The sequence below is a fragment of the Oxyura jamaicensis genome, chromosome 3 (genome assembly GCF_011077185.1).
Source record: "Oxyura jamaicensis isolate SHBP4307 breed ruddy duck chromosome 3, BPBGC_Ojam_1.0, whole genome shotgun sequence".
Taxonomy (NCBI): domain Eukaryota; kingdom Metazoa; phylum Chordata; class Aves; order Anseriformes; family Anatidae; genus Oxyura; species Oxyura jamaicensis.
Genome location: NC_048895.1, coordinates 17,043,299 through 17,056,831, shown reverse-complemented (window position 1 = coordinate 17,056,831; position 13,533 = coordinate 17,043,299). Strand labels below are relative to the sequence as shown.

At 43.3% G+C, this 13,533-nt stretch overlaps 1 protein-coding gene across 4 annotated transcripts in view; it reads left to right on the top strand.

Moving 5' to 3' along the window:
* The first annotated feature begins 4,056 nt into the window (after positions 1–4,056).
* C1D (C1D nuclear receptor corepressor) overlaps positions 4,057–13,533 on the top strand; it is an 18,686-nt gene continuing 9,209 nt past the window's right edge. The window contains exon 1 of one of the 4 annotated variants that reach the window (XM_035320325.1): positions 4,057–4,131. Coding sequence is in view for 1 of the 4 variants with exons in the window: in XM_035320323.1 (XP_035176214.1) it covers positions 10,720–10,815 (96 nt within the window). In the remaining 3 variants the exon portion in view is untranslated. Of the gene's footprint in view, positions 4,132–9,848; positions 9,960–10,595; positions 10,620–10,686; positions 10,816–13,533 lie in introns of those variants that run through there. The other 3 variants (XM_035320324.1, XM_035320326.1, XM_035320323.1) reach the window with 3 other exon arrangements.

Here is a 13,533-nt window from a genome sequence, read left to right as displayed (position 1 = left end):
GTGATGGAGTGGCTTTGTGCTGTAGTTGCATCTGAACTCTTTGTAATTCCTCTTGTCCACAGTGTGTTTCTGATTTTAACAGAGTATGTTGCTGCCAGCTGTTTTAACAGGCTCACCCACTTAGCATCTATTTGTGTGTGTGTGGTGGGGAGCTTCCTAATTTCAGCAGGCATTAGTAGTTTCACTGGTTGCTTTATTTGTCTGGTCTTGGCCTACAACTAACTTGTTTGTGTAAATGCAAGTTTCAGGTAAAAGTATTCAACTGTTTTTGAAAACAGATAGAGGTGGAAAAATGTCAACTTTGTCCATGCCAACAGCAAAAGAGCCTTGTGTCCATTTGCGAAGAAGTTCAGTTTTCTCAGGCTTCAGAATGAGGAATTGCTCTCTGACAAATCCAGGTGAGCTGTCTGCACTGCTTTTCCAGCCTGGTTTTCTGCTGACTGCTCCTGACAACCAACTAGAGGCTGCTTGGCAGAGGGAGAGGCACCAGGGCTGTGTCTATGCTGGTCCTGCCACCAGCTGGTGTCCAGGCAAGATGCAGGAAGAAAAGGGAACAGCAAAATGTGGAAGGAAAATTCTGAGGAAGAACTAAGGAGGTCTGTGCATCTGTCAAAAATGCAGCACTAACCTCTGGTGTGGTGCAGGGACACGCAGGTTTCATTCTGGCTCAGCAGGCAAGCGGCAGGTTGTGTAGTGTGTGAGATGTATATTGGCCCACAAGTGCTCTTCCAAGCAATGCAGGCTAAATATTTTGGCAGAAAGCAAAGATTTATGATATCCAGCTGTCTTCCTGAGACTTGATGGTTTGCTTGCAAGTGTAATATTTAGCATACTTCTTTTTTTTTCACAAGTAATCCCATCTGCTTACATACATAGCATAACAGTGAGAGCGTATCCTGAAATTATTTTAAATGTTGTCCCTTTTAGTGTGCATCTTGGGGTGGGAGGGATTACAGGGAACCACTGCTCTGCAATCTTGGCTGCAGATTTCTCTGAAAAGCTGGGATCTGAACTTCAAAGAATCAGTTCAAGCACTTGAGTTAAAATGTATTGTTTGAAGATGAGCTCCATTAGCTTTGTCCTGTAAATGCTTTGTACTCACTGAAAGGTACACTGGGCAGCACGAGTTTGTGCTTTAATAGCAATTCTGAGTGAAGTACAGAGTAAGGGAAGAAAAAGCTCTCAGTATAAGTACCTGTGAGCAAAACCAAACAACTGTAAGTGTGGGACCAGGCTCTCGGTGATATTTTCTGTTACGTACTTGGCCTGCAGCAGCAATTTTCCTTCCTGATACAAACAACTTCAGGGAGAGCTCCTAGTGAGCTTAGATAATGGTAATTAAGAGCAAAACCTAAAAACCATCACTTAGTGCTCCATGGGCCTCACAGAAGATAAAAGTTGTGCTACCTCTAGGTGCTGAATTATGGGATTCATTTTATTTGTTACTTTGAGAATGAAGGAATGGTTTTCCCTCCTGAGTAGCTTGTTTCATGGAAACATAACAGCTTTGCACGGTGAGAATTTACAAAAAACTAACTTAGAGCAAAGTATAGACGAATGATAGTGCTGCCCCTGTTCAGGAAAGATGAATGGCTGTATCTGTGTACCTAAAAAATGAAAGGTACTGACTGGAAGAGAAGAGATGCTGCCAGTGCCCGTGCTATGCTTTATCTCCTCAGCAGCTTGAATTTCTGCTTCTCCCAGGCTAAAGAAGAAACTTAAGCAGACCAAGAGCTGCCCGTAGCGGCCTAGCCTGCTCTATTTATAGCTCTCCCCTCTCTTGCTGAGGACTGGCACCTTGCCTCTGCAGCCCGGAGGCTGAGGAGCTGAAGCGTGTTCTAAATAAAATCATAACGCATCAGGGATGAAATGCACGAGTCCCCTCTGATGCAGTACCGTGACATGCTCTGGAAAACCCCTGCTTCGTCTAGGGGCAGGGAATGGAATGTGCTGCTGAGTTGTTTGGCTTTACCATCAGCCACCACGTTTACTAAGTATACCTGCTTGGCAGCTCTCTCCTGCTTCCTGTGCAAATCATCCCCATGTGCATGTGGCAGAGAAGAACCTGTTTATGGGCATGACTGCAAACAGAACATAGGTGCATGTCACACAGTTTCTTATCAGGTGCCACCCAGCTCCCCAGCTATTACAAATCAGGGGCTCTTCTTTCACTTCAGTTACTTTGACTTCCATCATTCATACGGATCCTTGGAGGTTACAGCCCTCCAAGCTTTCTGTGCAGGTATCGTATGTGTGGTGTATAGCAAATGCTTATCCATGCCTTGGGTTGAATTTCAAGCAAAGTAACACAAGTGATAACTGTAGGGGAAGCCTCAGTACAGGGTGCTGGTGAGGGAGATGAAATATCACCTATTGTCTCTGACTTCTTTAAAGCTCATCTGTGATATGGAAGGTATTCAAAACCAGCATCAAAAGAACCATTAGACAAAATAAAAGGACTCTGTGAAAACAGTTGGAGCATGCCAGCATTCGAGGACTTACCCCGATGAAGCAGCCAATGTGCTGGTTGATTTAGGGCTGCAGCATGAGCAGGGGCTGCTCCCAATAGGCAGCCTGCACGTGGCAGCCCTGCCTTGGAGACCAGCTCAGTTTTAAGTGGGGTCACAAGCTATGCCGCCTGCTCTCTGAGCCAGAAAGTAAGCCCATTGCTGTTAGCTGGGTACAGCTGCAGTCCCTGGAATAGTGTCTGCTCCACTTTTCTCTGCCTCCAGAAGATCTGCTTCCTGCCTGTACTCCCAGGCCTGCAGGTCATTAGTAACTCTCTCCCCACCCTGTCACCATCTGTGTGTGGGGCTACAGAACCACGCGGTGGCACCTTGAGGTTCACCTCTCTGGGCCTGGCAGTAAGAACAGCGGTCCAGAAAGCACACGTGGGGCTTCCCGTCCCACACCAGCAGCTTCTTCCTCTCTCTTCAGCGTGCAATAAGCCTCCCAAGGTTGTCAGCCTCTCAGGATGTCTTCTGATCAGAACATTACACCCTGACCTTAAGTGTGGCAGTGAACCTGAATGTTTTCCATCACTATAAAAAGCCCATCAGCAACATAAATAAAACAAGCACAGACAAGCTCTCCTAGGTTGCCTGGGATTTTATGGTTATGAAATAGTGAAGACGCTCTGAAGCTAGAGGACGCGAGGTTTGCAGAATGGCAGTAAGGGCCATGGTACTTGAAGTAAAGCACAGGTTAAGTCTCTGAGTTCCAGCTGCTTCCAATTTTTCCCCTCACAGATAGAGGCTGCCTACATGAAACCCCCCCACTAGCTATGTTTGTGTCTCAGAAAATACTTAGGACACGATTTTTATTATTTTTGTGTGTTAAAGTTTCTATTAGCAAAGCATAAATGTGACTATATTCTTTGCACAGATGAGAATGACCACGTGTGTGGTGCAAAGCCTTAAATTCTTATTTGTGGATTTGCTAGAGGCTAAGGAAGCTGTGCCCTCTTACCCCCTTCCTGATGTCCTAGGGCATAACGGGACTGTGTGCCTCTCCTGCAGCTGTAGCTGTTTCTGGCTCTGATTTTGCTGGGATGTTGCTCCAGCATCTGTCCATCAGAAAGAAATATTCCAACACTAGTGATGTGCTCTGTTTATGAGAAGCTTTTTCCCTCCTGCTCTCTTCATTTTTTTTGTCTATTGGAAGATTTCTGAGACAAAGGCAGTTTTTTTTCTGAGGGTTTCTAGCTTGGAGCACCACGAGGCTCAGGTTTCTAGGCAGCACTGCTGAAAAATAATAAAATGTATGTGCAGTTAATGAAATCTGCTCAGTTCAGGTGCATCCCATGCTAAACCTTTCATTTTCTGAGTCATCAATCTTCCTGCAGAGCTGACAGAATTTCTCCTTCATGTTTCTTGCTGGTGTAGCTCGACCAGGCAGGGCTGCCTGCTCAGCAGATGTGGAGACAGACCCCTCCTGCTGCCTCGCAGATGCGCGCAGTGGCACAGGCTTCTGACATCTTCCTAGCCATCAGCGTGTTCCCTTCCTGACGTTCACATTCTCTTCCTCCCACATCTGCTGTTGCAGAACGTGTGACAAACACAAAAGCAGCCACAGTGGGTTAAACCAGAGCCTTCCTGCCCAGCGTCCTGCCTCTTCGGGGGACGTGTGCAGGTAAATAAATACCAAGGAAAAAGTCCTTTAAAATGACAACAGCAATTTGGGTCCCAATTTTGATTTACTCCTGAAATTGTCCCAGGCTTCATGCTAAAATGAAGTTGGAGAATGAAATATATGGTTCTACTGAGTTCATGCACAGAAGCTAGGAAGTGAGAATGGTGGAATGCTAATGCCTTTAGAAAAAACATCTCAATTTCTAATAGAATTTACTTTTACAATCTTAGTGTGAGAGACAGCTATAAAAAATTACAGCTTTACATACTAATTGGAAAAATGTGATCTTGGAACAGTATCAGAACAAATATTTCATGCATGGTAGATTGCCTTCCATTTATTTCTCTGGTTTTTGTATATAAATATGTATACCCTAATAGATATATCTGCATTCAGCAAATAAAGCTTTGTACGGGAAGTAACCAGATACAGTACCCAGCACTTCACCACATCCTGTCATTTAATCTAGCTGGCATGAACACAAGCTCTTTTGATCTCTGCTAACTATCTTTATCTCAGCAGAGATCTCAGCCTCCCTATCTGTTATGTTCAAAAAGCTTTAATCAGAGAGTTTAAGCAAGTCTTATTGAATTATATTATTTTTCCTCCCTAAAACAAAGTCACATCAAGCTCAGTTTCCTTCTTTCCATGTACTTTTACATCTGTATTTTGATTAGAAATGTTATGTTTTCAAAAGGGAAAAGAGTCTGTGTTTAGTATGTTTAAAGCCGTTCTAATCTAATTTGAGTGCAGGGGAAAAAACCAAAAAAAAAAAAAAAAAAAAAAGACATTTCCAACATTTCCAGAGCATTACAGCATTTTAGCTGAAAGGTGAGTCTAAGTTCACCTGGGCCTGGGGTGCCACATACACTACCTCCAAGTCCAGCAGACTGTACCACAAAAGGGAAAAAAATTAGATTACACTTCTTTTCCACAGTCCTGCATTGCTGCTACAGTTTTTGTTTGGTTGTTTTTTAGCTCCTGAAGATGTGAGACATCCCTGTGGTTAGCTTCAAGACTCTATTTCCCTCCTCACTGTAGTGGCTGGGGCACAGACCTGACAGGTCCGATTATTTTGGTCTGTCTTCCTCGACTCACTGCCTGCCTTGTAATAAGTCACTAAGTTCTCTATTCCTGCCTTGCTTCCCTTCTCCCTGCATTTATCTGATCTCTGCAGAATGCAGTCGGAGATGTAAATTACCATAAATGGGCTGCCTGTAAATGTCCTTTCGCAAGTGTTTGTCGTGTGATGTGCCAGGGACACAGCAGATACTCACCCCTTGTCCGCTGAGTGGCAAGCGCAGGCAGCGGGCTACCAGTGAGCAGATGGATGTTGATGCTTCAGCTTATTCCTGCTACACACTCGTCTGGTAATTTGTTGGTTTGACCATACCACAGATTGTAGAGAAACAGGCCTCAAAATCACAAAATGCCTGTCCCGTCAATTTCTTTACGTGGTTGAGGCCTTCAGACACGAGTGCGCTGCAAAGACCAGGATCTCCCAAACAGGTCTGCTTGCCCTGGCCTGGAATTTTAAAAGGTATTTTCTGCTAATTTGCTTTTTAATGATGTTAGGCATAATTTTACTTCAGTTGTGAAATGGTTTTCAGGTTAGATTTGCAGACTAACTCATTCTTTAAATAGCTTAAATGGGATGTTGCCCAGTTTTATACAAACACACTTCTTTAAACCTAAGCTACAGACTAACCAGAGGTAGCACAAGATTTCTCAGTTTAGTTTCAAAATATTGTAGCTGTATTCTCACCAAATTAAATCTCATTTTAAGTCTGAATTAGTCTGGTATTTTCAGCACGTCTAGTAAATCTCTGGAGGCTTAAGAGACTGCCAGAATAAAAGGGAATGCTCTCTGTGCTGGCATGTACCGCCTTTCCAGGGCTTGTGGCGGACACCTGATAAAAATACCTACTTAGGCTGAATTATTTAACAAAGTATTTCTGCTGCTCTTGCTAAGACTCACTAAAATGCCAAAAAGAGTAGCTAGTGTCAAAAGAGGCTGGACTTGAAGACAAGGCAATACCATTCCTTTATTTTTCTCCATTAGGATGACCGTAGATGCCTTTTGTTTCTGGTCTGTTTTATCAATTGAACGTTTATGTTATCAATGATTCATTGACCCTTTTGTTACAAGTGGCTTCTAGCATCCTCTGAATTTACACCAGATTCTCAGAAGAATCCTGACTATTTTTGTATTCATCTTGTCTTCTTCATGAGCATCTTCAAATGCTGTATGAGCTTTTTCAGTGGCATTATTTTTCCGGGCCTTGGAGTTGCCACAGCTGGTCTGTATTTCAGGCTGTGGTGCTTAGCATGACCCAGGCGTAAGTGATCAGAAGTAGAACTGCGTATTTTTGGTTGGAATGAGATTTTTAATTCATCTGCACCAACAAGCGTGATTTGGACATCAGCTACACTGGCCATTTTCAAGACACCCTGGATGATTTTTTGTTACAGCTTTCCTGACGCTGTGGATGCAAAGCGGGGGCTTTGTGCAACACTGCCAGGGTCCATAAAATCATCTCTCAGTCCGACAAGCAGGTCTGCGTGCAGCCTCGCTGGCTGAAGATCTCATTCCTTGTGATTCTTACTTTTCCTGAACAAGTAGATCATCTATAACCTTGCGGATCTTTCACAGTGTACACAGCCACTGCTAATGCTGTGTTTTGCGGTGTTAGCTACAAAGGACAGAAGGACAGTTTGCCAAAGCTGGGAATCCTAACAGTTGTGGGCAGAGTTGCATCTGGGAGGCTCTTTCTTCCTGCCCAGCCCATGGCATCGGGCCGTTCCTTACTGCCTTCTGCTGTTCATCTTGTAGTGACCGGAGTTCTGTGAAGCTCTGTGCTGTCACGCTGTCCCTCCTCAGGAGTATGGAGCTACTGTCGGGATTGATATCATTTCCTGAGATGTGATGTCATCCAGCTTTCGGTGAAGAGCGAGGGCACAGTGCTCTTTTCCACGTGGTTGCCTGAGGTAGGGTTTTCAGCACGGATGGCTTGCCTGCCAATCCAGATTACTGAGTGATCCTGGAGGAACATGCTGAGAAGGGAGAGTGGGTGTAACCACCTCTCATCCCCTTCAGAGTAACGTGGGATGCCTCAGCTGCCCTAAGTGACTAAAAGCTGCTCCCATCTATGTAGAGCAACACTGTTACTGTTCCTGCTTTATGAGATTTTAATCATAAGGCACGTTTCAGAAGACCTTGAAGTTTACAGATAATCTGGAGAATTTCATTCTAGTATAATTTAATGAGATTCATTTTGCTTTCAAATATAATAATATCCAAAGGAGGGATAGCGTAATTACTAAATTGTATCATTCAAACCACAGGTACACAATTGAGGACTCAACAGACATTAGAAAGAGTAGAATAGGGAGAGAATTTGGACCAAAAAAAAAAAAAAAAGACTGCAGCAGACCATTTTTTTGCACTGCTGAAGCTGACACAATCTTAGAATTTAGCCCTGGGGATGTCTGAGGACATTAGGGCAGCATGTGCACATCGGTCTGATACAAGGACTGTACAAAATCTGTGTTTCTCTGGAACTCTGATTTTCACCTAAACAGTAAAAGCCTGCTTAATCCAATGCACAATGTCAATTTACTTGTAATTCTCAGCAAGTCTTTTTATGTAGTCACTGGACACCCTGGGCTTCTGCTGATATTGAAGCATGTGGCTTCTTTCACGCTTGGAAAGATGACATCTGGCTGTGACGAAAAAAATCCCATCAATGTCACTATCTTTGATATCTATGATATCCTTGAATATGCTGAGTAAGTGCTCTTATTTATCACATTTTAATTGAAAATGCTCCTTAGAAATACATCTACCAAAAATGTTCTGTTAATATAGATCGGATATTGTTCCTCATGCTTTTAATGAAAGGCAACAAAAAGCTTTGTTTTTCAAAAAATATGTGGGCCTCACCCTCTGAGGTGAAAAGTCAAGGCAGTTCAGCATTTTGAAATAAATGCTTATAAAAGACTACTGCATGTCTTAAATACAGCAAACATATTTATCTTAAATAATTATAGTCCTGATGAGAATACTGCAGGTGACCTCAGAACAGAAATCCTTCTGCTTACATGTAAGCATTGTGGTTCCAGCCAAGTCGAGACTACAGGATTTGGCCTCCATGTCTGCTCTGCAAAGAACATTGACTCTGAAGGGGTCGATATATAGCGTGTGCAATGAATGAGATACATCATAATAAAGGAGTAATTATGTTAAAGATGCCTGTCATTTTGACTGTTTTGGTGAAGATATTTAGGACTGTTTTATGTTGTTTTGGGAATGGTAGAGAAAAATCAATAATCATTCATGGTCCTCTCAAATGAAATGGCTTCCATTAAGTACTGGATGGCTGTATAGCTTTTCCTGGATAGATTTTTGTATAGATATCCACACATAAAATCATAATATACTTTCACAGTGACACCAACATAAAACAACTGAATTACATAAGCTGTATTCAATCATATTTTGGCTGGGATAAAGACAAACCCTTAACTCCTCATTCACTGCTCTGAAAAACAAACAAGCATCGCAGCCATTTTAGGCAGAAAACAAATACTTATATACCTAGCAATCTTCTTAGTGAACTGCCTCTAGAAATTCGAAGATCTATGGCACTTAAGTATACAAACTCTCGTTACCCAAACAGAAGCATAAATCTGTAGCAATTTGGAGCCAGCAGCAAATCTATGACGTGTGTAAACCACTAGAAGGCGACAAAGGGCCGCACTGTATGATCGTGAAGCGCTCCAACCTGTACTGCATTAATGCTATACGTGGTTATCATCTACAAACGGTTGAATCTGGACGTTGATCAGCACGTGTTGCATTTTCCTTTCATCTTGTAATTGAAAGAAAATACAGGGCTTAGGAAATATGACTCGGGCAGAAATGTCCTACCTAATATTTGGTAAATCAATTAGTCTATCGATCAACTTCCCTCTCTGTTTCCGAACCTGTGACACATGAATGAATACAAAGGCAGGATTTAACTCAGCGTATGTCAAGTGTTCTGTGGTCCTTGTAGACACGTGGCAGTCTGGAAGTGCAAAGTTTTTATATTTAGGAGTTCAGGTCTTGCTTTTTTTTTTTTTTCCCCATTTATTGTTGCATTTCTAAATCTTATAAACTAAATCTCACTTAAATTTCCTTTTACATACATTGCATAATTCTGTAGTTGTACTTGGAAAACCGAACAAGATAAAGGAATTAGACTGTGTTCTTTAAGAAATGGTTATGAAAATTCAGTGCAATGGGTTATACTCTTCTGGTGAGGTATTTGCAGTCAGTAGGGCTACCGCTCCTCACGCCGGTGTTTCCACCATCCGTGTGCATCCCCCATACAATCAGAAGGTTCTTAAAAGCATCCCTGTTTGCTTCTTTCATAAACGTTATATTTAAAAAAATCATTGCTTTTTCAGCCATTTTTGCTAGAAAACGCAAACTTAAACCTCTAACTCTCCATGAGGACAAGGCGATGACCAGACGCAAGCAAGTACAATGTCTGAAGATCTTTCGATTCGCTTCCAGCGGGGGTAGGGGAAAGACCGTCGCTTGCGGCTCACACTGATTTAACTAGAACAGCCGCATCAGAGCACAGAGAGGCAAGCCAGCCAGCCGATTAGGAGAACGCTCACTCTTCGCGGCGCACCACAGGCGAGGCGAGCTCCCCCCGGCCCCTCTGAGGGCTGCCCGCGCTCCGCCCCGCTCCCCTCACGGGCTGGGCCCTAACGGCCGCCCCTCGCGCCCAGCGGCCGCGGCGTGACGTCAGGGCCGCGCGACGGAGGCGCGCGCGGAGGTAAGAGCGGCTTCCCTGCCTGGGTGCTCCCCCCCCCCCCCCCCGGGCGGCGGGCTGCGCGCGGGGCCTGGCGCGCGGCGCGGCCGTTGGGCGGCCCTGAGGGGACGGCGTGAGGGGGGCTTCGTTGGGCCTTAGGGCTTGGAGGGTGTTTCGAGGCTACGTAACGCTAAAACAGCGTTGCCGCTTGAGGAGCGTTAGTGATTGCCGTGAGAAAAGCCCGGTTTTCCAAGAGAAGGCGGGCTGTGCACGTGCAGGCCGTGGCTGAAAGGGTTGCGTAGCGCTCCTTCCCGTTGGTAGGCAGGCGGCTGTACGTGAATCCATAACCGCGAGTAATTCGCGATAAAGAACTCTCCGGCTCTCGTGAAGGCGAGGCTGTCCTCTGTTTTTTCTGTGTCACCAGATCATGGTTGGAAGTCTGCTTGCTGCTAGCAACTTACTAGGGACTTTGACTTGCAAGCTATAGCTTACGCCAGCTAAAAAGCCTTGTTTTTAACAATCTGAAGGTGTTTATTAGGATTCTTAGGCTTCCTATCAGAAATGCAGGCGTTCAGATGATTTGCAGAAATCCCACCAACCGTTTTGATAAGCATATTTCTAATTGGTTCTTAATACATGCACAGGTGATCTGATTTTTATATAAAATGCCAGCATTTGGCAAAGGTTTTTCTTTGTTTTTAATAACACCAGTAGAAAATTGTAGGATATGTATGGAACGCAATGGTGAACAGCGAAAAGCATGAGGTCCTTTAAATAAAACAGGATGCCGGAATACTGCTGGTCACCACATTTGCAGGTTGCAGAATCAGAGCTGGAGAAGGCAGCACAGAAAGAAGAAATAAATGTGACTGATGGAGGGGTAAGAGGGAGAGCGAAGCTTCATATTGTTATCTTTAGAGTTGATGCCAAAGAGATATGGTAGCAGACTAGGAAAGCTTTAAGGTTGTAGTTTTCACTACGTTTTTCAGAGCTTTCTTTGCCCACTCCGTTTGCTTTTCACCATTCTCATTCAGGCCTTCTCTGGGTCATACTGCTGGGCCTCAGGGTGCACGCTGCATTTAGTTACCTCTTCACACAGCAGTGTTCTCCTCACTCACCTGTATAAGCTCAATTTTTCTCTGCTGGAAAATTGTTTTGCTGGGTTCCTTTTTCCTTACTTCCTCTATTCTCCCAGTTTGCCATTCTCCCTCCTGTGTCAGGCTGTGGTGGCTGCCATGCACTTTCTTCCTGAGTCAGGCCAGCGTGCATCTCTTCTCTATCCTACAATGATTTTTTATGTAATTCTCTCCCTGTGAAAACTCCATGTACCCAAATTAGTTTTCTGTATCATTCACTCACTTCAGTGATATTCTGCATATCCCTTTTCTTTGCTGATAGTAGCTAGTCTCTTTTTTGTCAGTTTATTAGTTGTTAGTGTCTAGAGGAAACAAGTGGCAGCAGACTTTGGAAGCGGCACTAAACTCGATGGCTTAGAGCATACATCAGCTGCAGACTGGAGGTTGGTTATTTTCTGAGAATTTGGTAGGACAGAAGTATTGACTGCTGTCACAACCAAATAAATTGGAATACAGATAAATTGTCAGAGTGGTTTGAACTATGCAAGGGGAGAGCATTTTTCTGTAGAAGTTCTTGCGAGGCTCAGTGCGACCAGAAGTATTTTGTAGAGACCACTTTAGACATTCAAATTTAACATCACGTTAAAGTCCCAGTCTTGAAATGAGCTGTGCTAAAATAGTCTTGAGTGTGAGAGCTCTTTGGAAAACCTCTCGCTAGGAAGTGTTCTGAACATACCTAAAGAAAGACGGCTTTATCATCGTACTTGCTGATGGGAGTACTGACAGGTTTGAGCTGAGCAAGAGCCAGTGTATGTTGCATTTGTCCCGCAGAGGAAATGACTGTGTCATCAGCCTTGTGGAATCCAGGACAGCTGATGACACTCCACAGAGAATAAAAATGTTTTGGGAATCATGCAGATCAAGTTGAAGGTTTATATCAAAGCTGGTTTCTGTGTGTATAAATGGGCTGAAGTGAATATGGGCCAGGATGAGACACCCCATTTCTCACGTATTATCTTCCATGGGCTAAAGTGTTTTGCTTACTTGCAGTATTATTCCTTTCCTTGAAATTTTGATAGTCTTTTAAGACAGAGCAAAATAAACTTTGTGGATCCTCTGAGGCTGAAGAAATTGGATCTCAGTGCCATCAGCAAGAGCCTGATGGCCGTGAGCTGCTTAGCAGGGTTTTTCTGTGCACATTGGAAAACTTACTGGAGCCTAGCTTTGGAGGTGGAGTTTTTTGCTTGGTTGTTGCCCATTCGTATTGTAGTGCAAGGGGTGTGTTGGAGAGCTACCGTGGCTCAAGCTGGGATATTTTTAAGGGGATCAAGATAAGCCTGTTGGTGCATACCTGGTATTTCATGGTAGGCTTAATTGCTTTTGCAATGGAAATCTTTCTTGCAAACAAGACTGTGAGTTGGCGTTTCAAGGGTGCTCTGACTAATTTTACTAGATGCGCTCTCCAGCTGCCCCAAGCTAGCTTGAAGGGCATCAGTAGCAAAACAGATCTGTGGACACGGTGATGACCAGCAGGTAACTAATGAGTTGTTCTGCTGCAATATGCTGAGGAGTCTCTGTCACAGATCAGAGCCTATTGTACTTACAGCTTTGCAAACATGGAATAAAATGGGTATCTCTGTCCAAAATAAAATGGATTTCTCTGCCCCAAAGAGGTTTGTAATCAAAGAACTTCATTGTGATCTCTGGTAGATTGAAATGCTTGTTCTGTATTCTAAGTGCTTGTTCCTTGTTGCTCAGTCCTACAGCTGCGACAGTGAACTAAGGTTAGAGCAGAAGGGACAGGCTCTGCTGTGCTTGCATATCACCTACATTTGCTGCAGGTTGTGAGTCAGAACTCAGGAGAGGGAGGACACTGTCATTTTCCTGAGAGTTGGTGGAGATGGTTGATCATACTGATGTTGCTAGTGCATGTGATATAAGTTTGAAAGCATTTTATCTACCCTGATCAAAAGGGTTTGGGTTTCTTTTGGTTTTCTTTATGTAACCTGCAGATATTAATGAAAAGGAGCAAAGTCTTATCTGATTTTTGTTAGCTGAATGATCTGAAAAAAATAAAAGATTTGAGCTCAATATGAAGATAAGGCCTAAGTGCTTAAAAAAAAGGCAAGAATTAACATGAATTGTTGAGATGTAATAGTAAGTGCAAAGAAGGATGCTGAATTACTTCCTTTTTTTTTTTTTTTTTTTTTCTTTTTTCTTGTCAGGAACTATTTCAGACATGTAATTTTTATCCTGAATGTGCAGTTTTAATTCCAAGTGAAAGCCATGTACGTGACACTTAGAGCATATTTTAATTCTGTCTTTTCTGGATTCCTATTACCACTGTTACATATGCCTCTAGCTTCCATTACCTTCACCATGCATCTTCAGTGAAATCTCTCATAGGTGTACCCAGGGCTTGTTTGTCTTGAGTTTGTCTTTCAGTATATGAGATACAATTTTGGGTAGGAGGGATTTCTTTTCTTTTCTTTTCTTTTCTTTTCTTTTCTTTTCTTTTCTTT